Here is a 27,774-nt window from a genome sequence, read left to right as displayed (position 1 = left end):
TGCAGCCTCTGGGTAGAAGGGTCTATATTAATTATGTTGTAGCCTCTGGGTAGAAGGGTCTATATTAATGATGTTGCAGCCTCTGGGTAGAAGGGTCTATATTATTGATGTTGCAGCCTCTGGGTAGAAGGGTCTATATTAATGATGTTGCAGCATCTGGGTAGAAGGGTCTATATTATTGATGTTGCAGCCTCTGGGTAGAAGGGTCTATATTAATGATGTTGCAGCCTCTGGGTAGAAGGGTCTATATTAATGATGTTGCTGCCTCTGGGTAGAAGGGTCTATATTAATGATGTTGCTGCCTCTGGGTAGAAGGGTCTATATTAATGATGTTGCAGCCTCTGGGTAGAAGGGTCTATATTAATGATGTTGCAGCCTCTGGGTAGAAGGGTCTATATTATTGATGTTGCAGCCTCTGGGTAGAAGGGTCTATATTATTGATGTTGCAGCCTCTGGGTAGAAGGGTCTATATTATTGATGTTGCAGCCTCTGGGTAGAAGGGTCTATATTAATGATGTTGCAGCCTCTGGGTAGAAGGGTCTATATTAATGATGTTGCAGCCTCTGGGTAGAAGGGTCTATATTAATGATGTTGCAGCCTCTGGGTAGAAGGGTCTATATTATTGATGTTGCAGCCTCTGGGTAGAAGGGTCTATATTAATGATGTTGCAACCTCTGGGTAGAAGGGTCTATATTAATGATGTTGCAGCCTCTGGGTAGAAGGGTCTATATTATTGATGTTGCAGCCTCTGGGTAGAAGGGTCTATATTAATGATGTTGCAGCCTCTGGGTAGAAGGGTCTATATTAATGATGTTGCAGCCTCTGGGTAGAAGGGTCTATATTAATGATGTTGCAGCCTCTGGGTAGAAGGGTCTATATTATTGATGTTGCAGCCTCTGGGTAGAAGGGTCTATATTATTGATGTTGCAGCCTCTGGGTAGAAGGGTCTATATTAATGATGTTGCAGCCTCTGGGTAGAAGGGTCTATATTAATGATGTTGCAGCCTCTGGGTAGAAGGGTCTATATTAATGATGTTGCAGCCTCTGGGTAGAAGGGTCTATATTAATGATGTTGCAGCCTCTGGGTAGAAGGGTCTATATTAATGATGTTGCAGCCTCTGGGTAGAAGGGTCTATATTATTGATGTTGCAGCCTCTGGGTAGAAGGGTCTATATTATTGATGTTGCAGCCTCTGGGTAGAAGGGTCTATATTAATGATGTTGCAGCCTCTGGGTAGAAGGGTAGATATTAATGATGTTGCAGCCTCTGGGTAGAAGGGTCTATATTATTGATGTTGCAGCCTCTGGGTAGAAGGGTCTATATTAATGATGTTGCAGCCCTTGAGGCAGTTACTTGAGATGACAATGCACCTCTTCACAGGGCTCTTCACACTATCCTCCTGTCAGTATCACTATGTAAGGGACCCTAAAAACTGGACTGAAGCACAGAGGTACTGCAGAGAGAAGTACACGGACCTGGCCACCGTAAGCAACATGGAGGATATGAACAGACTGAACCACTTGACTACAGACAGCGGTTATGATGGCGCAGTGTGGATAGGACTGAAGAAGGGACAGTATTCCAGGTGGCAGTGGTCTCTGGCAGACATAGACCACTATAGTAAGGGACAGACTCAGTTTAGTGAATTTTGGGACCAAAACCAGCCAGGCAATTTGAATGAAGATTGTGGTGTCATGACGAATTCTGGAAAATGGCACGACTATTTTTGTACTACTCAACACTTTCCAGTGTGCTACGACGGTGAGTGACATACTACATGTATTCTAGTTAAAAACACACTAACCTGGTAACACAAGAGGACACCAGCAGCGCATACAAGTTCGCCAAGTAACAGATTACTGTGGGGTTATCAAGGTCGCAACAGATTACTCTGGGGTTAAAGGTCACAATGTTTATCTTTCAAATTTCTTGTCAATTCCAAGGTTTATGAATTGACAGTTCAAACGGCACCGATCCAAACTCTAATCCAAACTCTGATGGTTGCATTTGTCCCCATAGGGACTAAGCCTCCAGCTGGTCATTTCCTAATGGTTCAACAGCTAATGACCTGGAGGGAGGCTCAGCTCTACTGCAGGAAGCACCACACAGACCTGGCCAGTGTGAGGAACCAGACTGAGAACAAAGAGATCTGTAACGTGGCCGGGAGTAACAACGTTTGGGTCGGCCTGTTCAAAGACACCTGGACGTGGTCGGACCAGAGTAACTCCTCGTTCAGATACTGGGTCGACAGACAACTGAACGAGTCCTGCGCTGCTTGGAATCGTAGTACCTCAGGCCAATGGATAGACAGAGAATGTCTGAAGGAATGTCCCTTTGTTTGCTACGGTAGTAAGTTAAGATCCCTTATTGTGCCACCAAACTCATCTCCTTAAATGGGCTGTTGATTTGGAATAACTGTCCACACAGATTTAAATACGTGACATTTTTGTATGCAATAGTGAATGTTCATCTTAACTGTATGTGTGTATATAGATGAAGTCGGAAGTTTACATACACTTAGGTTGGAGTCATTAAAACTCGTTTTTCAACCATATTTCTTGTTAACAAACTAAAGTTTTGTGCATGACAAATAATTTTTCGAACAATTATTTTCAGACAGATTATTTCACTTATAATTCACTGCATTACAATTCCAGTGGGTCAGAAGTTTACATACACTAAGTTGACTGTGCCTTTAAACAGCTTGGAAAATTCCAGAAAATGATGTCATGGCTTTAGAAGATTCTGATAGGCTAATTGACATCATTTGAGTCAATTGGAAGTGTACCTTTGGATGCATTTCAAGGCCTACCTTCAAACTCCGTGCCCTTTTGCTTGACATCATCGTAAATCTAAAGAAATCAGCCAAGACCTCCATAAGTCTGGTTCATTCTTGGGAGCAATTTCCAATCGCCTGAAGGTACCACGTTCATCTGTACAAACAATAGTACGCAAGTATAAACACCATGGACCACGCAGCCGTCATACCGCTCAGGAAAGAGACAACTTCTGTCTCCTAGAGATGAACGTACTTTGGTGCGAAACGTGCAAATCAATCCCAGAACAACAGAAAAGGACCCTGTAAAGATGCTGCAGGAATCAGGTACAAAAGTATCTCTATCCACAGTAAAATGAGTCCTATATCGACATAACCTGAAAGGCCACTCGGCAAGGAAGAAGCCACGGCTCCAAAACCGCCATAAAGCCAGACTACGGTTTGCAACTGTACATTGGGACAAAGATCATACTTTTTGGAGAAATGTCCTCTGGTCTGATGAAACAAAAATATAACTGTTTGGTCATAATGACCATTGTTATGTTTGGAGGAAAAGGGGGGACGATTGCAAGCCGAAGAACACCATCCCAACAGTGAAGCACGCGAGTGGCAGCATCATGTTGTGGGGGTGCTTTGCTGCAGGAAGGACTGGTGATCTTCACAAAAATAGATGGCATCATAAAGCTTGGCCGCAAAATGGGTCTTCCAAATGGACAATGACCCCAAGCATACTTCCAAAGTTGTGGCAAAATGGCTTAAGGACAACAATGTCAAGGTATTGGAGTGGCCATCACAAAGCCCTGACCTCAATCCCATAGAAAATTTGTGGCCAGAACTGAACAAGCGTGTGTGAGCAAGGAGGCCTACAAACCTGACTCCGTTACACCAGCTCTGTCAGGAGGAATGGGCCAAAATTCCCCCAAATTATTGTGGGAATGTTGTCGAAGGCTACCCAAAACGTTTTACCCAAGTTAAACAATTTAAAGGCAATGCTACCAAATACTAATTGAGTGCATGTAAACTTCTGACCCACTGGGAATGTGATGAAATAAATAAAAGCTGAAATGAATAATTCTCTCTACTATTATTCTGACATTTCACATTCTTACAATAAAGTGGTGATCCTAACTGACAGGAATTGTGAAAAACTGAGTTTAAATGTATTTGGATAAGTTGGATGTAAACTTCCGACTTCAACTGTATGTGTTAGACCCAAGACCCCCAACAGTCAAGAAGATACAGGTAGTGAGAGTGCGGATGACCCCAGACCCAAACATGGACCTGAATGATGCTAAGAAGAGGGAGGCCATTTTACAGCAGGTGAGTCTCACCCTCTTCATTTCTAGACTTTTACCTTCATTTAACCACGCATGTCAGTTAACTCTTTACACTCATACCCGTTTACGGGTTCAAAGTGGCAGATTTTATGCCCACCTGACCCAGATTGCGATTTATAATGGGCGGTTTTTGGATTGTGTAAACAACAGTAATTGTGTGATGGTGGGATGCAGGGTTGTGTTCCAAACAAAACAACAAGTGTGCTTGCTCTAGTTCCTCAACAGCACTGCTAGGAAAGCTACATTTAAAAAATACTTTATATTTGAACACTCTTCTTTGAGTCATAAAGTACATGGAAAGGAGTGTGGTCACTTGGAGACACCAGTTAGTCCTCTCACTCAAACCCTTGTAATTGTTTTGTCTTATGTTGCACCTATCCCACATTTTCCCAGAATATTCTTATCATGCTACTGGATGGATCCAGAGTATTTTCAGATTTCGCTAATAACAAATGCGGTGAAAAGTTCAGTAAATAAAGAAAAATCACAAAATCAACAGTGCAATGTTTGGATTCAGTCTTGTATCAGGTGAACTGTTGTGTCCTCAACTTTGGTCAAATAATTTCCCATAATCTTCTAATTGTTCCCTTTAAATTTCTACCATGCTATTCATATTTCTTCTTTGTGAAACATATCAATTTAGCCTTATCCATAAAGGATAAAAAACAAGTGTAGGCCAGTTGAGAACAAGTTCTCATTTACAACTGCGACCTGGCCAAGATAAAGTGTAAAGGGTTAAGAATAAATTCTTATTCACAATGACCAACTCGCTGTGAACAAGTCCACTGCTCTTTACGTTAAGAGAGTTCTCCAAGTAATGATAAACCTTTCAAACCGTAAGAGTGCAGGTACCTACATATGAAAGCACATAGCTGCTATCATTAAATTTGTAATGCAAATAGTTAATCCTACAATGTATTAATAAATACATATTCAGTAAGATTAGGTGTTCAGGGCATAAAGCCTGGTTCTGTTCCTCAGATAAAGGAGAAAATGAAGGCCAATGGGATGACTTGGAACTTCGAACTGAGATGGAAAGAGCAGCCAGGTGAAAAGGTCTTCCACAAGGAAGAGAAGAAAGAGAACGACAGAGAGAAAAAAAGGGAGCCGAAAAATAAGGAAGAGCTTTGAATAGAAGCACATGGAGTTAGTGTGCGGATCGGTTGCCATGTTAGTGTGTGGATCGGTTGCCACCTATAATTAATGATTCCCTTCTCATCTCACATTGTATTAACTTATCATGAGAATTCCCGAGAAGCAGGTGTTTAGAGGATATATTTGCATCGTCTCAGGCAGCAAACCAATATATCCTTCAAACACCGGCTTCTCGGGCATTATCACTTTTACACAACGGATTACCAACATATTCAAATAATAATTTATTGATGAAGTCGTTCAGTCTTTTTGTTATGCATCTATGGACACGACCCAGTCGTTCCTTCTAAATGTTCCATAGCCATACTGGCTGGCAACGTTCTTATCCTTTGCTTGCTAGCTAGCCAACTACGGTTAACTTAGTCACGTCAAACAGTGCAGCCAGAACAACAACAGTAGCTGCATTTGTTTAAGCTGTTTTCTAGTGACATTTACTTGGATACATCTATAACAATGAGCTAATGATGCACGATTTCTCCTGGCATAGAAAATGTGCTCTCTTGTCAGGACATTGTCGTTCAGAGGAGACAACAACACAACTAACACAATCACTAAAAACTGAAGCTGGAAAGACTGCAAACTAGCTGCACTTCGTTTTGTTTGACCTTTTTCAATGTACATTTCTGTGTATATATATCCACAAAAATTATGCCAGCTGATTCATGATTTGTATGTATGGGACAGCTGGAGATTGAATTTGAATATTGAAACAATGTTGCAAATGTTGGAGACAGACAGAAAGGTTTATACAAATATCTGCTGTTAAACTAAATAATAGTCAAAAAAAAAAGTGAGATAATGTCTAGATACTTTTTTATAGTGGAGAACAAGTTTATAAATTGCCTGGCTGGGCTGATGATACAGTGGAATGCGCAGTCAGATGCAACAGAGTAAATAGGCATTTTAACGTCATTGATTTAGCCGGTGGTAACTTGTGGAATAGACACCAGCTGGAATGCGGTTTAAACCAATCAGCATTCAGGATTAGACCCACCCTCTGTATAAGGTACTATATTCTATCCATACTATTACAGTATGCCACGTTGCTGTTTTATTTTATGTTTAATTAGCTTGTTCTCTTCATGATCTGTTCATTATTTCTATCAATGTTTTTGGTCACACTACATAATGCCAACCAAATCATTCATAAGAAAATGTAATACTTATTTCTCTTGAATATGTTAAATAAATTGACATTTTATCGTAAACCTGAATGGAATTTTCATTTCATTCAATACAATTTATTTTGACACTATAGCTATGTGTGCGTGTGCATGTACCTTTGCACTCTCGGACAATGCTGCGGGCCTGTTCTGGGAGTCTCTGGGGTTTCCTGTTGACATACAGGGCAAGGATCTCCAAGGCCTGACCCTCCTCCAGACCACTCTCCACTGCCACCTCAGACTTAGGACCTGGACACACACACACACACACATATATGCACAGTTTGATGAGCAGGTGCATTGAGCAGTGTTCTATAAATGAAGTCATCATTATCAGTAGTACTGTAGTAATGTTAGTATTAATATCACTGCTATTACTCATACACACCGCTGACACAGTCGGCTAGGCTTCTGTCTCGGGTGGTGAGCAGTACTCGACACTGTATGTCAAAGGCCTTGAGCACCGAGCTGTCCCAGATGTCATCCAGTATCAGCAACGACCTGCACACACACACATCTAATTCAATTGACAGGAATTATAATGGAGTTAATAGCATACAATAATTCACTCCAGAGCTAAAACTTCTGAGGTCCAACTGAACGTTCTACTCATCATTAACAGCCACCATTTAGAAGAAATGGACCAAGTTGAAAAGTTTGCTACCAGTCCACATCAACCCTGGGGGACTGACCTGGGGTAACGACGGAGCATGAGGAAGCGTAGTCGCTCCTTGGCCTCTTCCAGAGAGCCAGGAGGCCTGTGGAGGGAGGACGAGGGGTCTTTCTCCTGGCTCTGCTGCTCCAGGCGGAAACACAGTGACTGGATCCTAACCAGCAGGTCAGACCGGTCCAGCTGGCCTATGGACAGCCAGTGGACTCCTCCTGGAAAACACTCTGGGTGTGGGTGTCAGAGAGAGAGAGACAGAGAGAGAGACAGAGAGAAAGACAGATGGAGAGAGACAGTACAGTCAAGAGACCAATGCGATAACGAACAAGGAAACGGAGAGAAATATGGAGAGAGAGAGACACAGACAGAAGAACAGAACAGTCAAGAGACCAATGCGATAAAGAACAGAGAGAAAACATAAAGTGAATGCAGACAAAGAGAAAACAGAGAGAAAGTGAATGAAGAGAGAAAAAGAGCCTCCTCTACATGTATTAACCCCCCTCCAGAAATGCATCTTGGGTCAGTTTGACATTTTACCCATTATTGGGCTTGGTTAGGATTGTGGGAGGAAGCTGATCCTAGATTCACCACGGAGCCACCTACCTGTGATGAGTGCGTGGTCTCGGACTGCCTCCGCAGCCAAGACAGACTTGCCGGAGCCGGCCATGCCGAACACAGTGACCCAGCCGGGCTCCTTCTGCAAGCGGTAGAGCTTCTCCCTGACCCGGTTCATCAGGGCTGGCCGGCTCACAAACACCACGGGTCTCTGGGGCACACCGCCCTCACTCAGCACCGCCTGGACTGGAACAGGGTAATACAGCATTATATATATATAAATACAGTATGTTGCCAATGGAATAAACAGAGGGGTCAAACATGGCAGAGACAGAGAGGTGCGCTACCATACACACACATATAGTTGAAGTCGGAAGTTCACGAACACTTCGGTTGGAGTCATTAAAACTCATTTTTCGTCCAAACTAACCTCTGCTCTTACCCCAATTCTTAACAACCCAGATTTCAGTCCAGGATTGCTGGATGCTGGCTTTAACTTTTGGGTTAATAAGGGCATACGCAGGCTAAATGACTTATTTGCTGATAAGATGTTATTGTCATTTGAGCAGATGGTCGAGAAATATCGACTCCCAAAGCAGGACTTTTTCCGCTTCCTACAAGTAAGACATTATATTCTGAAGAACACCACCTTAATTGGTAACCCTGATGTGTCTGTCATTGAAAGAATGCTTTTTTTCCCCACAAAGGAAAATGTCTGTTAGTCTGTTTTATGATACTTTAAGGTCCTTTTCTGCTGTCAACACACAGAGGGTGAAACAAGTGTTGGAGAACGAATTGTCTGTTACTATTGACGAAGAGATGTGGGAGGTATGCAAAAACAATATCTATATGTAATCGTACTAGAGCAATCCAATTAAGAATAATACACAGATTGCATATATCCCCAAATCTCAGACATGCTTTTAGCCCCACTTCCTCTTCCCCTCAGTGTCTTAAATGCAAAACTGATACAGGCACCCTAACACATTGTTTATGGTCATGTACCAAAATACAAAGATACTGGTCTGGTGTTCTGCAAGAAATTGAAAAGATCCTAGGGGTTGATCTAGAATTGGACCCAGTTTCTTTAATGTTAGGTCTCCCTAGTAGGCATGTTACTTCTGTGGGTAAAAGGAGGCTTTACAACATCCTCACCTTCGCAGCGAGGAAAAACATCCTTTTACAGTGGATTAGTGATAAGGTTCCTTCTATTAAATATTGGCATAAGATACTATTTGAATGGGGGCCTCTGGAATATCTGACATGTACATTGCATTCTAAAACAGACCAGTTCTACAAAGTATGGGAACCTTATCTAAATTACCTAGAACCTGAGGTATCAGCTATTATGCTGCAAGGATTCTCTTAGAATGGCGGGGATCTATGTATTTCAGAACTACACTGTACGTTCCATGTGTGGAACCTAACTTCTTGGTTTAAACTGAGCTTTTTTGTTTAATTTCTGTTTGTAAGTTTGTTTAAAATGTATGTATGTAATATATATATATATATATATGCGTAGGTATGTGGAAGTGAGTGCTGTTTTTTTTTGTTGCTTTGTCTCTGTTGTTGTATCTCTTAATATGGGTGAAAATTGTGAAATTCCAATAAAAATACTATTACCAAAAAAATATATATTTTTTTTTCAACTACTCTGCAAATTTCTTGTTAACAAACTATTGTTTTGGCAAGTTGGTTAGAATATCTACTTTGTGCATGACACAAGTCATTTTTCCAACAATTGTTTACATTGTTTATTTCACTGTATCACAATTCCAGTGGGTCAGAAGTTTACATACACTAAGTTGACTGTGCCTTTAAACAGCTTGGAAAATTCCAGAAAATTATGTCATGGATTTAGAAGATTCTGATAGGCTAATTGACATAATTTGAGTCAATTTTGAGGTGTACCTGTGGATGTATTTCAAGGCCTACCTTCAAACTCAGCGCCTCTTTGCTTGACATCATGGGAAAATCAAAAGAAATCAGCCAAAAACTCTGATTCTTTTTTTTTTGTAGACCTCCACACATCTGGTTCATCCTTAGGAGCAATTTCCAATCGCCTGAAGGTACCACGTTCATCTGTACAAACAATAGTACGCAAGTATAAACACCATGGGACCACGCAGCCGTCATACCACTCAGGAAGGAGACGCGTTCTGTCTCCTAGAGATGAACGTACTTTGGTGCGAAACGTGCAAATCAATCCCAGAACAACAGCAAAGGACCTTGTGAAGATGCTGGAGGAAACAGGTGCAAAAGTATCTACGTCCACAGTAAAACGAGTCGTATATCGACATAACCTGAAAGGCCACTCAGCAAGGAAGAAGCCACTGCTCCAAAAACACCATAAAAAAGCCAGACTACGGTTTACAACTGCACATGGGGACAAAGATTGCACTTTTTGGAGAAATGTCCTCTGGTCTGATGAAACAAAAATATAACTGTTTGGCCTCCCGGGTGGCGCAGTGGTTAAGGGCGCTGTACCAGCTGCGCACCAGCTGTGCCATCAGAGACTCTGGGTTCGCGCCCAGGCTCTGGCGTAACTGGCCGCGACCGGGAGGTCCGTGGGGCGACGCACCATTGGCCTAGCGTCGTCCGGGTTAGGGAGGGCTTGGCCGGTAGGGATACCCTTGTCTCATCGCGCACCAGCGACTCCTGCTAACCAAGGTTGCCAGGTGCACAGTGTTTCCTCCGACACATTGGTGTGGCTGGCTTCCGGGTTGGATGCGCGCTGTGTTAAGAAGCATGACTTTCAACCTTCGTCTCTCCTGAGCCCGTACGGGAGTTGTAGCGATGAGACAAGATAGTAGCTACTAAAAACAATTGGATACCAGGAAATTGGGGAGAAAAAGTAAATAAATAAACATGTATATATATATATAAAAAAAACTATTTGGCCATAATGACCATCGTTATGTTTGGAGGAAAAAGGGGGAGGCTTGCAAGCTGAAGAACACCATTCCAACCGTGAAGGACACGAGTGGCTGCATCATGTTGTGGGGGTGCTTTGCTGCAGGAGGGACTGGTGAACTTCACAAAATAGATGGCATCATAAAGAGGAAAATTATGTGGATATATTGAAGCAACATCTCAAGACATCAGTCAGGAAGTTGAAGTTTGGTCCCAAATGGACAATGAGCCCAAGCATACTTCCAAAGTTGTGACAAAATGGCTTAAGGACAACAAAGTCAAGGTATTGGAGTGGCCATCGCAAAGCCCTGACCTCAATCCTATAGAAAATTTGTGGGCAGAACTGAAATTCTACCAAATACTAATTGAGTGGATGTAAACTTCTGACCCAACTAGGAATGTGATGAAAGAAATAAAAGCTCAAATAAATCGTTCTCTCTACTATTATTCTGACATTTCACATTCTTATAATAAAGTGGTCCTAACTGACCTAAAACAGGGAATCTTTACTAGGATTAAATGTCAGAAATTCTGAAAAACTGAGTTTAAATGTATGTAAACTTCCGACTTCAACTGTACATATACATAGAGCGCCCCTGCATATTATGTCCCTGTATCAGAAAAGGAGGGCACATCTCAGACTGCCCTAGTCTCCTGGTATTCTCCATCCTCCACCCTTTGGGGCAGCTCACCATAGCGGGTGCCACCGTCTGAGAAGCTCTTCTCAGCCTCAGGGGAGACCAGGGGCAGGCTGTTGTGGAGCAGGCTGGCCAGGTCTCCGTAGCTCTCGCGGACCAGGGCATTGTAGAAGGAGATGTAGGCCTGGTTATCCTTCCTCAGGAGCAGCTCCAGCAGGGCCACCGCCTGCTCTCTCCTGGTGGGCTAATCGATGGACAATTTGAATTTTGAAACCACTTTATTGCTTTTCTTACACCGATGCAGTTCTTTCAGATGTCCGTAGTGTTAAGTGTTTAAAAAGCCCTGCAATCTCTCTGACTTACCTCTCTCTTCCCCTTCCTCTTATGAGGGTGTTTGTTTGGAATCAGGAACCCAACCGTTTTCCCAGCACAGTGCACTCAGTTATGGACCAAATTCAAAACAAACAGTTTTATACACTTAATCATCACTACACACTTACCACTATGGACATAGGAAAGTGTATGAAAAGGGTGCTACTGTACTTCCCCACCTCACCCCACCTTGCTCCTGATCCTGTCCTCCTCGTCCCCCGTCAGCACACCATCACTGATCATGTGATCCATCAGGTAGGAAGCCCTGATGTCCTGCTCCAGGCTGGAGCGTGACTGAAGCAGGCAGCTCCGCGCCCCTTCCTCCATCATCGCCATGCCAACGGGCCAGACCTGGTCCAACCACACAGGTGGGGTGGCTGGGCTGGAATGGTGATGAATTGGCAGGTGATGGGAGCTGCGGGGAAAGGAAGTTGCATGGATGGATGTAGTATGGGCAGTACTAGTTCTGGTCCAGGGTGCTGTGTGGCTTGAGCTTTCGTGAACAATAATACGTTGAAGGAGGCTCAAGCTGCACGTAACACCCTGGACCAGAGCTAGGACAGTACTACTACTTGCACTGCTGCCTCTTAGTGACTCCTGTGCCCCACCTAAAATAAAACTGGACACTGATAAGAGCTCTGATAGGTAGATGTACAATATGATGAAGATCCTTGTAATACTACAGTGCCAGAAAATATTTGAAAATGCTGCCCTTACAAAAAAAGATTGCAGTCGACTGTGGTATTTTGGAGGCAGTATTTGCAGAATACTGCAGTTATACAGCACTCTGACTGAATATATTTCGTAAGGACAGGTGACTTCTCCATGAATGTGGTTGAGAATGGAATACGTCTGAATGACTTGACCATCTAACGTTAATTTGTAGCAGAAAAACAACAATTGAGACTACTTTCGTTATCCATCTCCTCCATTCAGTCTGCGTGCACTGACTTGCCCAGATATTGCTGATTCGACGTTACCAAATACCGTAACGTTATAGTTAACTACCAAGGTTAATTTGACAGCTGTGGGACACAGCAGTGTAGCTAGCCGACATTCCCAAAACTACACAGCAGCTGTCTGTAGTAGGCTATATAGTATGCATAACAAACGCTATTTATACGTTTATTATTTCCACAGGCAGACAAACATTGTATGTTTATAAAAACAAGATAGGAACAATACTTTTTAACTGAAGGTAGCACATACTTCACTCGTAATAAGTTGTAAGGAAACAAATGAAACACAATTACTCACATGTATCTATTTGCTCGACACAGGAGCTCGCTATCCACACTCGATAAGTGCTCAAGTTTATAATAATTTCCTTTCAAAATAATGTAATTCTGACAAAAATCCCCACCTATTTTTGAAATGAGTAGGGTTCTTCCTGAATTATAACAAAAACAACTTCCCCCGGTCTGAAATGACCAATGCGGTGGCGTTTCGCGCACACGTGAGAGGGTGAGCTAAAGCAGGCGCTTGACTGTAACTAGGCAGATGGGAGCAGGCTGCCTGGTGATACGTGACAGCTTGTTGTTCATTGTAAACTTGTAGGCCTGCAGTGCTAGCTCAGTATCTTTGGTATTGCACTTGGCAATACTGATAAGACATTTAACAGTGGCCCGAAATAGGCTCATAGTGCAAACAGCGTTCCTTTTGTCATGGCACTTAGAGTTGCATGTTTCTGCCACATTCAGAACAAAATAATGTAAATGATTAATGACGAAATATTCACCATATCAAATGTTGACAATGTCATATGAACCTACTAGTAGTGCATATATATTATCCAATCACTTTCATACAATTACTTGACAAGGGATAATGATAATGGATTATACATAATATGAATACATACAAATGATCAAATATAATATTTCCTTCCAAGCAGTGCATTTATACAAACAATTATCCAAGCATTTCATTTATTTGCTTACAACGTTCAAACTTATACTGGATACACTGAGCTCGGCTGGGTTGGGTTGGAGGGGCTGTGTGTGTGAGGGTGGGGTCTCTGGCTGAGGGTCGGGGTGTGTCCTTGGGGGGTGGGGTGGGTGCCCGGGTACAGCTGAAGGTTGGGGTTGAGGGGGGGCAGTCTGGTGGGGAGAGAGCCCCTCCCCTCCACCACCCTCTCCAGAGCCTGGACCCGGCGCTCCTGCTGCAGCCAGTAGAGCATCTCAATGCGGTCCCAGCGCATCTTCTCCCTGTACGGCCTCCCCTGGAGAGAGTGAGAGAGTGGCCGTTGAAAACACAGCTGTGAGGAAACTGCTTAGTCTGGCTGCACCAGAGTTGTCTGGCTTTTGTTCTAGCCCAATACTACTACACCTGATTAAACCAATGAAGGACTTGATGATGAGTTGACAAGTTCTGGTTATTGGGGATAATCAGATAAGGGGGATGGCGCAGAGCTCTCCATAGCGTTTTCTCAGTATGTATGAGCCTAGTATGTAAATATTTGTAGCTTACTGCATACATTTTTTCTAACTTGTATGTTCTAGATAGGATATACGACTATTACACATTGTGCAGTTTTAGTAAGTAGTAGGCAAGACAGGACCGATTTTGGACATGGCCAGAGGAAGAAACAGAGAATGTGAGGGAGAGAGAAATAGAGAAGGTGAGGGAACGGCAAAGCTCTTTCAATGAGGGTAAATCACCAACCTAAAAACTCTGCTTTCTCTCTGTCTCTCTCTATCCCCCATAGCATACTGCATGTGCTGTATGTCAGAGATCACAGTGACACTAGTGGGTCATATTCACTAGGAAATCAACGGAAGCAAACAAGCAAAAATGAGGAGGGACTTTGCTCAATTTGTCTAATAAGAAACACAGGTTTTTGTTTTCCGTTGCAAAACATTTTGCTACGCTGTACACTAATTAATAGACCCCTGATGTATGGCCCATTGGCCTGACTCACCTTGTAGGTGACAGTGTCATGGAAGCTGTCTGTAATGTGGTGGAGAATCTTAGACAAAACCTTCTCCAGAGAACAGATCTGGGAGTTGAGTTTTCTCCGGTGCTTAGACTCATCCATCCTGGCTAGAGAGGTGCCTCGGTAGCCTGAGAAAGAAAAAAATGAGTGTGCAAGTGAGAAAGAGAGAGAGGGGCAGGAAAGAATCAATAGAAAGAAAAGAGAGTGGAAGGAAAGAAAGATAGAAAAGTAAAGTGAGAGGAAGGAAGGAAAGATGGAAGGAAAGAAAGAGACAAAGATAGAGCGAGAGACATTCCCTTTGTAAAGTGTACGAAGATATGCTCCTTCACTTACGACCATACTAGCCTCTCAGAAGCTATGCAGGGTTGGGCCTAGTTAGTACTTGGCTGGGAGACTGCCTGGGAATACCAGGTGCTGTACATTTTTGGTCCAGTAAGGTGTAGTCTGGCATTAGATATTTCATCAACTGCCTTTTATTTATAACAATAATAATATGATGATATATTTAGCAACTTACAATATATCATCCAATACAATACGCTGTAAAAGCAATATGTTATAATATTGTAAGGAGCACAGGAGGCTGGTGTCATCTTAATTGGGGAGGACGGGCTCGGGGGAATATATCTGCACCAAGGGGAAACTTTACCCCAGAGCAGATATATATTATGCAGTACCTTGCAGGAAGAAGCGGTTGGGGTCAGAAGCGTCCCTCTCAAACAGCTCCAGACGAGCCAGCAGAGACTCCCTCTGCTGGATGAGACGGGCAGCGCGCTCCCATGCTGCTGTGGCCTGGGAGGAAACGCACACACACACGGATGTATACAAATACACACACAAGGACACACACACATACACAAATGTATGCATAAACACAAAATTCTGTTCAAGGTATAGAAAAGATTTTGGAAGTATATGGTGAACTCTGTCTATGGTGATATGGTGATCTCTGTCTCTATGGTGATATGGTGATCTCTGTCTCTATGGTGATCTGTCTCCATGGGGATATGGTGAGCTCTGTCTCTTTGGTGATATGGTGAGCTCTGTCTCTTCGGTGATATGGTGAGCTCTGTGTCTATGGTGATATGGTGAGCTCTGTGTCTATGGTTATATGGTGAGCTCTATCTATATGGTGATACAGTGAGCTCTGTGTCTATAGTGATATGGTGAGCTCTGTCTCTATGGTGATATGGTGAGCTCTGTCTCTATGGAGATATGGTGATCTCTGTTTCTATGGTGATATGGTGGTGAGCTCTGTGTCTATGGTGATATGATGGTGAGCTCTGTGTTTTTTGTGATATGGTGAGCTATGTCTCTATGGTGATATGGTGAGCTCTGTGTCTATGGTGATATGGTGAGATAATATGAACACAGCATCAAGTATCATGCTACCATCTCTGCTAACCTCTAACAGGGCTGTCCAATGTCAGTCCTGGAGGGCCCAAAAACTTCTGGGTTTCATTCTCTCCTTCTGATCAGGGGCTAATTCAGACCTGGGACACCAGGTGAGTACAATTAACTACCAGGTAGAAACAAAAAATAGAAATATTTTATAGGCCCTCCAGGACCATAATTAGACAGCCCTGCTATAGATGGTGGCATGATACTTGTACAGTAAGTGTGCATTCACCTGTATGTATTTGTTATCGTATGCGTGTGTGTCTATGTACTGTGCACACCTCCTCCAGCTGGTCCCTGCGTGCGTGGGAGCTGTACTTAATGGCCATGTCCAGTCTGTAGGTGTCGGGCAGGCAGAGGAGTGTCCAGATCCTCTCCAACCTGCTCTGAACCTGGTCCCCCTCTCCCATCACCCCCCCTCGACTGGCCTCCTTGCTCCCCTCACTCACTGTCCTCTTATAGGCCTTCTGACAGGGAGAAAGGACAGTTAGTTAAAAAAATGTTTAAAGGGAAATAGTATCCATATTGCTAAGGCCTATTCAATTCAAGTCTACAGAAAGTCCCTAGGGGTAGAAGCTAGAGTTTGATTTGGAACAGAACCCAATCAGTCCCAAACTGTTATGAGCCTTTGTGTAGATCTGAAGGAATTGGAGAGATGATGGAATGGGACAGAGAAAGAAAGATGATGGAATGGGACAGAGAAAGAGAGATGATGGAATGGGACAGAGAAAGAGAGATGATGGAATGGGACAGAGAAAGAGAGATGATGGAATGGGACAGAGAAAGAGAGATGATGGAATGGGACAGAGAAAGAGAGATGATGGAATGGGACAAGGAAGGAGAGATGATGGAATGGGACAGAGAAAGAGAGATGATGGAATGGGACAGAGAAAGAAAGATGATGGAATGGGACAGAGAAAGAAAGATGATGGAATGGGACAGAGAAAGAGAGATGATGGAATGGGACAAGGAAAGAGAGATGATGGAATGGGACAGAGAAAGAGAGATGATGGAATGGGACAAGGAAGGAGAGATGATGGAATGGGACAGAGAAAGAAAGATGATGGAATGGGACAGAGAAAGAGAGATGATGGAAAGGGACAAGGAAATAGAGATGATGGAATGGGACAGAGAAAGAGAGATGATGGAATGGGACAGAGAAAGAGAGATGATGGAATGGGACAGAGAAAGAGAGATGATGGAATGGGACAGAGAAAGAGAGATGATGGAATGGGACAAGGAAGGAGAGATGATGGAATGGGACAGAGAAAGAGAGATGATGGAATGGGACAGAGAAAGAAAGATGATGGAATGGGACAGAGAAAGAGAGATGATGGAATGGGACAATGAAGGAGAGATGATGGAATGGGACAAGGAAGGAGAGATGATGGAATGGGACAGAGAAAGAGAGATGATGGAATGGGACAAGTAAGGAGAGATGATGGAATGGGACAGAGAAAGAGAGATGATGGAATGGGACAGAGAAAGAGAGATGATGGAATGGGACAGAGAAAGAGAGATGATGGAATGGGACAAGGAAGGAGAGATGATGGAATGGGACAGAGGAAGAGAGATGATGGAATGGGACAGAGGAAGAGAGTATCACGTCTGCTCCCGCTCTTCTCTTCCTCTGGCGCTTGAGGGCGCCAGATTACCCTGCATCACACGCTCCTGCCATCTATCATGCACACCAGCCTTCCCTCGTCACTTGCATCAGCATTATTGGACTCACTTATCTCCTGTTTTTGTCCTCCCCTATAATTGCCAGTTCCTCAGCTCTGTTCCCTGCTGCTTCATTGATTGTCTTTTGTCTTTGTATTTAGTTCTTGACACTGTTCCTGTCTCGTCTGTGTCCGTTGTTTATTAAATGTTTACTCCCCGTACCTGCTTCGTCCCTCCAGTGTCATTCCGCGTGACAGAGAGATGATGGAATGGGACATGGAAGGAGAGATGATGGAATGGGACAAGGAAGGAGAGATGATGGAATGGGACAAGGAAGGAGAGAACTACCCAGATCGAAGGCTCCCAGTCTTAATGACACATAAAACCTGACTGTATTACAATGGCTGTAAATCCATGTATGGTACATTTACTGCATAGTATCCATTTACAGTTAATTTATAGTATCCATTTACAGTACATTTATAGTATCATCTGTGTACTAAGACACGCACACACACACATACCTGTTTAAAGCTGGTTATTTCTTCATCTGGGCTCTCTTCCTCCTCTGTAAAAAACCCAACAGATAATAGGTTACCTATGAGTCTATAAACAATAGGCTATGAAACAGGTTTAGTACCAATAAGCCAGAAATCCAATGAGTCATGACATTACCTACTAAACCAGAACTGTTTGACTTCCTTTTATTTCACAATCCTTGACTGGAACATCCTGCGTTTGAATGACTCACTGAATTACTATGGTTAAAAGTCACAGTGTGCGTGTGTGTTTACCCTCCAGATCGGGTTCCTTCCACAGCCCTCCCAGCAGCACCGTGTTGACGTTCCACACCCCTGTCACGTACTCCTGCTTCTGACCCTTTAGAGCCTCCATCTTCTGCCTCCGCCTCCTATCCACACACATTGGTTTGTTAGCTGCTCAAAGTCCTCATAATGTAAGAAACATGATTACAACAAAAAAGAATGTAGAAAAAAGAATGAAAATAGTGGGGCAGACAGACAGACAGACAGACAGACATTCAGACATACAGACAGACAGACAAACAGACAGACAGTAAGACAGACAGTAAGACAGACAGACTTCTTCCTCTCATCTCCTCGTAGCTGGAGCAGTCTTCTTCTCTCGTCCTCCTCATCGTCACTATCGCCACTATCGTACAGGTGGAACGCCGCCCACAGGTAGTCATTGTCCTACATAGACACAGAGACAGAGAGAGTCCTAGTCAATCACTCTCTGATACCACAACAATAACTGGACATGGAAATTATTGGACATGTATCTAGTGCTTGAATTGGGCCTGGAAAAACACTGGTACTCTGATATTACACAGGTACTTAAAGAGTGGGAGAAGGGGTTTGCCAGTTTGTTCTCAGGTAACGAAAATGTGGCATATTTTGAGGATTTTTTTTTATAAAGACATATGTTCCCTGAAAACTAAACTGGAAAATACAATGTTAGAACCATCTTATATACAGTGCCTTGCGAAAGTATTCGGCCCCCTTGAACTTTGCGACCTTTTGCCACATTTCAGGCTTCAAACATAAAGATATAAAACTGTATTTTTTTGTGAAGAATCAACAACAAGTGGGACACAATCATGAAGTGGAACGACATTTATTGGATATTTCAAACTTTTTTAACAAATCAAAAACTGAAAAATTGGGCGTGCAAAATTATTCAGCCCCTTTACTTTCAGTGCAGCAAACTCTCTCCAGAAGTTCAGTGAGGATCTCTGAATGATCCAATGTTGACCTAAATGACTAATGATGCAATCCACCTGTGTGTAATCAAGTCTCCGTATAAATGCACCTGCACTGTGATAGTCTCAGAGGTCCGTTAAAAGCGCAGAGAGCATCATGAAGAACAAGGAACACACCAGGCAGGTCCGAGATACTGTTGTGAAGAAGTTTAAAGCCGGATTTGGATACAAAAAGATTTCCCAAGCTTTAAACATCCCAAGGAGCACTGTGCAAGCGATAATATTGAAATGGAAGGAGTATCAGACCACTGCAAATCTACCAAGACCTGGCCGTCCCTCTAAACTTTCAGCTCATACAAGGAGAAGACTGATCAGAGATGCAGCCAAGAGGCCCATGATCACTCTGGATGAACTGCAGAGATCTACAGCTGAGGTGGGAGACTCTGTCCATAGGACAACAATCAGTCGTATATTGCACAAATCTGGCCTTTATGGAAGAGTGGCAAGAAGAAAGCCATTTCTTAAAGATATCCATAAAAAGTGTTGTTTAAAGTTTGCCACAAGCCACCTGGGAGACACACCAAACATGTGGAAGAAGGTGCTCTGGTCAGATGAAACCAAAATGGAACTTTTTGGCAACAATGCAAAATGTTATGTTTGGCGTAAAAGCAACACAGCTCATCACCCTGAACACACCATCCCCACTGTCAAACATGGTGGTGGCAGCATCATGGTTTGGGCCTGCTTTTCTTCAGCAGGGACAGGGAAGATGGTTAAAATTGATGGGAAGATGGATGGAGCCAAATACAGGACCATTCTGGAAGAAAACCTGATGGAGTCTGCAAAAGACCTGAGACTGGGACGGAGATTTGTCTTCCAACAAGACAATGATCCAAAACATAAAGCAAAATCTACAATGGAATGGTTCAAAAATAAACATATCCAGGTGTTAGAATGGCCAAGTCAAAGTCCAGACCTGAATCCAATCGAGAATCTGTGGAAAGAACTGAAAACTGCTGTTCACAAATGCTCTCCATCCAACCTCACTGAGCTCGAGCTGTTTTGCAAGGAGGAATGGGAAAAAATGTCAGTCTCTCGATGTGCAAAACTGATAGAGACATACCCCAAGCGACTTACAGCTGTAATCGCAGCAAAAGGTGGCGCTACAAAGTATTAACTTAAGGGGGCTGAATAATTTTGCACGCCCAATTTTTCAGTTTTGTTAAAAAAGTTTGAAATATCCAATAAATGTTGTTCCACTTCATGATTGTGTCCCACTTGTTGTTGATTCTTCACAAAAAATACAGTTTTATATCTTTATGTTTGAAGCCTGAAATGTGGCAAAAGGTTGCAAAGTTCAAGGGGGCCGAATACTTTCGCAAGGCACTGTATGTAACCTGGATTTAAATGAGCTGTCTGTGGCAGAAGTTAAGAAGGTGATTGATGCTGCAAAAAATGGGAAAGCGTTTGGCATTGATGAACTGCCTAATGAGGTTTTAAAATCCCCTAAATGAATTGATGTCCTTTACGATTTGCTCCAAATGTGTTTTGAGTACAGTATACTGCCATCCACTTGGTATAAGTCTATAGTGAATCACATGACCAAATCTTCAAAAAATTACCCAAGAGTGCAACTGAACTATAGAGGCATAAGTTTATTAAGTTTATTAAGTACAGTTTATAAATTATATTTTCATCCATCCTCAACAATAGGCTAATTACATTTTTGGAGGATCAAAACATTCTGGTGGAAGAACAAAATGGTTTTGGTAAATCCAGAGCCTGTACAGATCATATCTTCTCGGTCTGTACAATAATCAGAAATAGATTACACAAAGAGAAGCCTACTTTTGCACGTTTCATTGATTTCTAGAAAGCTTTTGATTTTGAAAATAGGGATATTTTAGCCTATAGTATGTTAAAGACAAGGGTTGACTGGAAATTCTATCACGCTTTACAAAGTATCAATTGCTTGTGTGCAGGTTAATGAATATGGTACAGATTGGTTTCCCACACCCTCGGGTGTAAAACAAGGAGATGCCTTATCACCGACTTTGTTTGCTTTGTTTCTAAATGATTTGGCAAAAGAAATTCAACAGTTAAATATTGGAGTAAGATATGATGATGAAATGTTAAGAATCCTTTTATATGCTGATGATACTATTTTGATGGAAGAAACTGAACAAGACCTGCAGAACATGTTATTATGTGCAGTCAATTGGTGTAAAATATGGAGACTCATGATTAACCAGACAAAAACACAGATAATGACTTTTAGAAATCCAGGTACTAAGAGAAGTGTTTTTCAGTTTTGTTTTGGTGAAGACATTCTTGAGTTTACTAGCAATTATACCTATTTGGGCCTTTTTATTCTGTTTCTTTTTTTCTGTATTTATTTATCTGGTTATGTTATGTTATGTTATGTTATGTTATGTTATGTTATGTTATGTTATGTATGTATGTATGTATGTATGTATGTTATGTTATGTTATGTTATGTTATGTTATGTATGTATGTATGTATGTAAGTAAATTATTTTACTGCTCTAGGGATGTAATTTACTATTATGTATTGATTTTTACCTTACTTATTCTTTCTTTCTTTCTTTATTGAATTATTGTAATGTTTGTTTATGGGTCAATTAATCCCATAAGGGATGGATTGCCAATTGGCGATTTGACACAAAAATAAAATGTTATTCATTCATTTAAAAAAGTATTCATTACATTCGGTACTGAGTACCGGCACCTTGACTTTTCTACTGCTTGAGGTCCAGCATCTCTTATAGAATAATGATTGAAAAGTTCTGGCACCTAAATATAAACAGTACTCAAGCCCAAAATGAGTACCAGCACCTATTTTAAATTTCATGTTTTATTTGTCACATGCACAAATATAGTGAACCGCTTAACTTTCAAGCCCTTCGCAACAGGGCACAGTATTCAATATAAAAAATGTAGAACTACAAAAAAACAACATCAAAACACAAAAAAATGTGTTTTGTCTATAATGTACATGCATAACCTATGGTCCAATTCAAAAATCTATTGAGATTTATTTGTAAACAAAACCGGTTGATTTTCTTCTAGTTACTCAATCGATTTTTATGCATTTACTGCCTTCTATTAATTAGAAAGTCTTCTTCTATTTGCTTCCTGTAACTACAGAATGTGTGACCTCTCACCTGATTGGTGATGTATCGGAGGTAGTCCTCGACTGAGAGGTCAGTCTTCCACCACTGCAGCCAGGCTGTGAAGGCCCGGGAATTCTGGTCTTCCGGTTTCTTATGGTCCGCTGGGATCTCGGTCCTTTTCCTGGACACACACACACACACACACTCACTTTGAGTTACATTGGGAGAGCTGCAGCTCTCTGTGAGAACATGTGTTGTATTATGAGAGAGAGCGTGTTAAAGTGGTGTTCAGGTATTGAGTCAAGTGGGATACAGGGTACAGTACCTGTGGGACATGGCGTTGGTGTTCTGTCTCTTCAGCTGTGGGTTGATGAACCTCTGGTGGTTCTTCTTCTTCATACTCCATCTGATGTTGGTCAGGGCTGGCTCTATCATGGGGTCCTATAGGGGAAAGGAACAGATCAACAGGGAGTCAATTCTATTGATATTCAAGAGATTCATTGAAATTCTGGATCAACAATTGCCAATTTAAGAATGGATTTTTCCTGAATTAAATTCAACAGGCAATGTAAAAGAGTATATCTCACCTCATCGAAGTTGAGATACTGTGTAGATTTGCTTTTGGATAACTCCTTATAGACTTCCTTTATTTCTTCCCCGGCAAACAGGTTACGATCCAGCCATTGCACTGAAGAGAGCTCAAGCTGTTTAGAGAAAAAGAGAGAGAAAAGAAGAGAGAGAGAGAGAGAGAGAGAGAGAGAGAGAGAGAGAGAGAGAGAGAGGGAGGGGTCAGACCACCATGATGAGGTCATAATGATAGTAACAGTATAACAGTACCATCATCACACACTAAGTAGTAATAATAACATGTCTATCCTCCGCCTCCTCTGTGACCCACCTCTTTGGTGAGGTAGTTGTAGACGGGTGGGTACGTGTGGATGTTAATGGTGTCGCGGAGAACCCTGTCTGAGACGCGGGCGGCGGCTGTGCGGGCTAGAGAGACGTGGGACAGGGCCACGTTCACCACAGCTCCCTGGGGGTGCTCCGGTTCCTCCACTGGCACCCTGTACCTTCCTCCACTGGCACCCTCCATCTTCTCCCCCTCCTCTTCCTGTTTCTAGGATTGGACAAGAATAGATGGGGGGGGGTATATAGGAAGTATACTATGGTGAGAGAATGTGTGTGCATGTGGTGTGTGTGTGTGGTGTGTGTGTGTGTGTGTGTGTGTGTTCCCTACCTGCAGAGTGTGTTCCCTACCTACAGAGTGTGTTCCCTACCTGCAGAGTGTGTGTGAGCTGTTGTAGTTTGGTGGAACCTCTCCACGCCAGGGCCTTGATCAGAGGAGGGAGGTCTGTGTCAGAGTCTGTCACAGCCTGATCCACAATCACTCTGTCCTGTAGCAACCTAGACACATACACACACATAAGAACAAACATACACACACACACACACTCACACATACACACACACACACACACACACACACACACACACACACACACACACACACACACACACACACACACACAAGCACAAAATACACACATTCAAGCACAAAAATACACACACACACACTCTACCGCACACACCTCCTGAGGTCGTGGGCAGGGTCAATGGGCTTCTCGATGTTGGAGCAGGGCCCAGTGGCCAGCAGCACCAGAGGCGACTGGGGTCTGGCAGGCAGGGCCTCCATCTCCAGCTCCTCCAGGAGAGTCTCCCTCTGCAGGTCTGGCATGGAACTACACCCCTGGGTGCTCACAAAAATAACTGCATAAAATATAACTCATACTAATAATAAATAATAAATCAATAATAACCATCCTGTATGTATGTCTTCAGGGACCAGTTGGAGTGGGTGTGAATAGTACAGTGCAACTATACCAATACCTTTAGTCTGGTGTAGCCATGGTAATACATGCTGGGTTCCTCATCTGACTGTGAAACATTGGCCAAGCTGGCCCGCGCTGCATCTAAACACACACACACATATCACTACTACTAGTACTAACAAACAATTGTTTATTATTGTCACAAGTGTACTTGACTATATGTGTGTGTGCCTGTCTGTGTGAGAGGAAGAGAGATAGAGAAAGAGAGAGACAGAGAGAGAGAAAGAGAGAGAGAGACAGAGAAAGAGACAGAGCAATAGAGAGAAAAGAGCGAGCGAGAGATAGCAAGCCTTTGTTAGTGATCAGTTCCAGGTGGCAGGGCATCAGGTCATAGACCTGCTCCAGGTCCATGTCTCCCATCTTCTCAGTCATCTGACAGACAGACAGACAGACAGACAAGGAGAGAGAAGGGAACATCTCAGCTCCCTGTAGCTTTACCACAGACACACACACACCAAAACAGCAGAGAAGCAAGTGTACACACACATTCACACGCATGGAGACACACACACCCACACAGAAAGATGTAGGTACCGCATACACACACACAGACAGACAGACAGACACACAAACCCACCGACCCACACTCACTCACTCACTCACACACACACACACACACACACACACACACACACACACACACACACACACACACACACACACACACACACTCACACGCACACACACTCACACACACACACACACACACACACACACACACACACACACACACACACACACACACACACACACACACACCACACACTCTATCTCACTCTCTTTTTCTCTGTCTCTCACCTCTCGGAGGTCCCTCTCGATAGGGTTTTTGCCCTGCCTGATGGCACCGCTCTTTTTGCAGCCAGCCTTGGCCTGCAGAGTCAGACCAAAGTCCAGTTTGCATGGCAGCGCTGTGTGTGTCTCCATCGCCCCCTTCAGGTCGCGTCCGGCAGTTCTGGGTCTCTCAGCGCTCAGCCGTGCTCTCCGCGTAGCCTTGATCCCTGCCGCTACGCTGCGTCTGATCGAGTGGATGTTTAAACTGCAGAGAAAGAATAACCGTTAGCAATAAGGAGAACAATAACAACAACCAATTGTATTTACAGCTGCTTGGTGAGTTTGCACTTATCGACAAAAGGTGGATGATCGGTAATTCAAGTAACAAGCTTAGCATGCATTTTCGACTATAAGAATTTGGCTACAATTGGTTTCAATTGTAAATCTTGGTTTAAAGAAGCTAGAGATGTTGATTTTAGGACCTTAGATCCTCATCTAGGAAATAATGGAGCTCGGGAAAACCCTGCTCGCCAGTCACTCACAGGCTGGTGCAGTCTATGGCCATCTGGGCCCCCAGGCGGCTGCGGTTGGCCTGGTCGCTGAAGACGGCGCGGCGCCTCAGCCTGTCCAGCAGGTGGAGATAGTTGAGGTAGAGCTCCTGGCAGATGCGGAGCACCTCCTGGCACGTCTCCGCCTGCAGCTGCCTGTTCTCCTCCTGGTTCAGCGTGGGCTCATCCATCAGCCCCTTCAGGTCCTGCCAGATCAGGCCCAGCTCTGACGTCATTACCGCCGCCTTGGGGGGGGGGGGGGGAGTCGCAGAGTGTTTTGGGTGGATGGGGGCTGTGTGTGTGTGACACTGTTCCATCCATCTATCTATCCAACCATCCATCAATTTAGTAGATGCTTAGGAGAGAGAGTGTATAGTGTATCCTAATGGAGTGGCTCACCAGAGCTTGCTGATCCTCCACAGGGGTGGAGTGGAGCACGGAATGCTCCTGGATCCGGTACTGCAGCTGCTGACGCATGTCGGCCAGGGAGGTGGGGTTGGTCTTCACCCCCTCTGACACCGACGGGGACACTGTTCTCTCCTCCTGGACCCTGTCTGGGAGGAACAACACACCCGGGACATGTGTACATACGGTACCTTTCATTCTCCTGTATCACCTCCATTCACCTCCACTCCAAAACAATAAACATATTTTGTTTTGGCATCATAAGAGATGTGTGGGGCATGTGGATAGAGAAAATAGACTGTGTAGATCGACACCTTGTGTGTATTTTCAGGTCAGCCCTGTAAATGAATAGGCCTACACTTTAGAATTTAGGTGGGTAAAACTGTCTACACATCCTTTTGTTGATTCAAATAACTCAAAGGCCTCATGCATACAATCACGGATCAACAATAGCACCTCACACAAGGCACCAGGCTGTTTTCCCTCAAACAGCTTTAGATCCCCACACACCTGCCCTCTTCTCTCCCTCAGGGTTGGACTGGAAGAAGAGGGACAGTGGCCCCAGGATGCTGCGGTATCTCTGCTGGATGTCCTGGGTGCAGGCCACCATCTGTGTCATGGAGGTCAGCATGTCCTGGCCATCTGCCATCCGTCGTTTGGCCTCCGCCGCTCGGGAGAGGCGGCCCACCACTTTCATTTTGTCACTGCTCATCCCCTCACTGTTTGACATAGACAGCAAAGAAGCCTTGGTATACACTCGTCTGAAGAGCTTGAATGAGCAACTCTCTGGTTTCAGGATATGACATGGCACTTTTGGGCATGCATGGTCACCTGGGTCCATGTTCAGACCTCTCTTGTTTCATACACATTCAGTAGCGACATGATGCACAGCGCACACAAAGACATTAATTTCTGTACCAGCTGCCTGTTATGATTCACATTCACAGGCTGTCATTTTTCATTTATGGTAACTTTGTGAAGCAAATATCTAGCCACCCACATGGGCACAGACGTCAGTTCAACGTCTGGTTTTGATTTACATTTGGTTGAGTTGTCAACTAACGTTAACGTGAATGGAACGTGAAATCAACATTACATGTAACCAAGTAATTGGATTTAGGTTAATTCAACGGCATCACATAAAAATTAAATAAAAAGACGTGGAAACAACGTTTATTCAACCAGTTTTTACCCAGTGGGTAGCTCCCCCCTTGAAAGGTAATGTGCAATCTTTACAGCAATGCTCTGTACTAACTAGCTAGCTAACATTAGCTAGCCAGCAAGCAATGGAAGTTGGAACTTTGTTTGACAAGTGAGCTCTAAAAATGATATACAATTAATTGAAAATACTTGAATTTGTCATAATTTGGAGAATACCTAAATAATTGTTGATTCATATTAATAGATAAGAAACATAACTTGCTGTACCTTTAGCTACCATTATTTCCTCATAGCCTGTTTCAGGAGGGACGCGTTGCTTGGAAACGCAAGTTCCCCCCAGTGATGTATACAAACCCTGGACTGCATGATGTGAATTGGCCACCGAGTGACTTTGAAGCCACAGGTCAGTCATATTGGCACTCCCCAAAAGGAGCAGTCCTCCATAGGATAGGAATGAATGGAATTCTACATAATTTGTTGTTGTAGACAGTAACATTAGAACTTTAAAACCTAAAAATATACACTTTAAGGAAATGTTTTTTATATTTAGCTCATATATAATTTAAAACGTATGCA

General features: G+C 43.2%; 3 protein-coding genes across 8 annotated transcripts in view; 1 reads left to right on the top strand and 2 right to left on the bottom strand.

Annotated features, from left to right (window-relative positions):
- LOC109878550 (apoptotic protease-activating factor 1) overlaps positions 1–12,939 on the bottom strand; it is a 55,961-nt gene extending 43,022 nt beyond the window's left edge. For 2 of the 4 annotated variants that reach the window (XM_031831455.1, XM_031831457.1), the window contains exons 1-7: positions 12,834–12,939; positions 11,766–11,991; positions 11,259–11,448; positions 7,702–7,899; positions 7,124–7,325; positions 6,820–6,932; positions 6,549–6,680 (exon numbers count right to left, since the gene is read on the bottom strand). In XM_031831455.1, coding sequence (XP_031687315.1) covers positions 6,549–6,680; positions 6,820–6,932; positions 7,124–7,325; positions 7,702–7,899; positions 11,259–11,448; positions 11,766–11,912 — 982 coding nt within the window. In that variant the 5' untranslated portion in view covers positions 11,913–11,991; positions 12,834–12,939. Of the gene's footprint in view, positions 1–6,548; positions 6,681–6,819; positions 6,933–7,123; positions 7,326–7,701; positions 7,900–11,258; positions 11,449–11,755; positions 11,992–12,833 lie in introns of those variants that run through there. The other 2 variants (XM_031831456.1, XM_031831458.1) reach the window with 2 other exon arrangements.
- Positions 1,253–5,506, top strand: LOC116375247 (secretory phospholipase A2 receptor-like). The gene is made up of 4 exons (XM_031831462.1): positions 1,253–1,761; positions 2,020–2,349; positions 3,987–4,096; positions 5,095–5,506. Exons 1-4 carry the CDS (start codon positions 1,326–1,328, stop codon positions 5,242–5,244), a joined length of 1,026 nt encoding a protein of 341 aa, XP_031687322.1. The 5' UTR covers positions 1,253–1,325; the 3' UTR covers positions 5,245–5,506.
- On the bottom strand, positions 12,686–27,564 carry ccdc87 (coiled-coil domain containing 87). Of its 3 annotated transcripts, XM_031831459.1 has the most exons (19): positions 27,466–27,564; positions 26,548–26,756; positions 26,032–26,186; positions 25,627–25,877; positions 25,112–25,349; positions 24,312–24,685; positions 24,014–24,171; positions 23,702–23,828; positions 23,323–23,541; positions 23,012–23,128; positions 22,750–22,865; positions 22,476–22,605; positions 18,673–18,782; positions 18,366–18,481; positions 18,096–18,139; positions 16,191–16,376; positions 15,189–15,303; positions 14,497–14,639; positions 12,686–13,797 (listed from the first exon to the last, which is right to left on the bottom strand). In XM_031831459.1, exons 6-19 carry the CDS (start codon positions 24,339–24,341, stop codon positions 13,528–13,530), a joined length of 1,881 nt encoding a protein of 626 aa, XP_031687319.1. In that variant the 5' UTR covers positions 24,342–24,685; positions 25,112–25,349; positions 25,627–25,877; positions 26,032–26,186; positions 26,548–26,756; positions 27,466–27,564; the 3' UTR covers positions 12,686–13,527. The 3 variants fall into 3 exon arrangements, with proteins under 3 accessions (XP_031687319.1, XP_031687320.1, XP_031687321.1); XM_031831460.1 differs by lacking the exons at positions 25,112–25,349; positions 25,627–25,877; positions 26,032–26,186; positions 26,548–26,756; positions 27,466–27,564 and having other exon boundaries at positions 16,191–16,373; positions 24,312–24,454; XM_031831461.1 differs by lacking the exons at positions 12,686–13,797; positions 25,112–25,349; positions 25,627–25,877; ... (1 more) ...; positions 26,548–26,756; positions 27,466–27,564 and adding an exon at positions 14,240–14,338 and having other exon boundaries at positions 24,312–24,454.
- Between the last annotated feature and the right edge of the window lie 210 nt (positions 27,565–27,774).

This window comes from Oncorhynchus kisutch, linkage group LG9, assembly GCF_002021735.2.
Source record: "Oncorhynchus kisutch isolate 150728-3 linkage group LG9, Okis_V2, whole genome shotgun sequence".
NCBI classification, from domain to species: domain Eukaryota; kingdom Metazoa; phylum Chordata; class Actinopteri; order Salmoniformes; family Salmonidae; genus Oncorhynchus; species Oncorhynchus kisutch.
The sequence above is the reverse complement of the archived record's forward strand: the minus strand, read 5'-3'. Positions and strand labels throughout refer to the sequence as shown.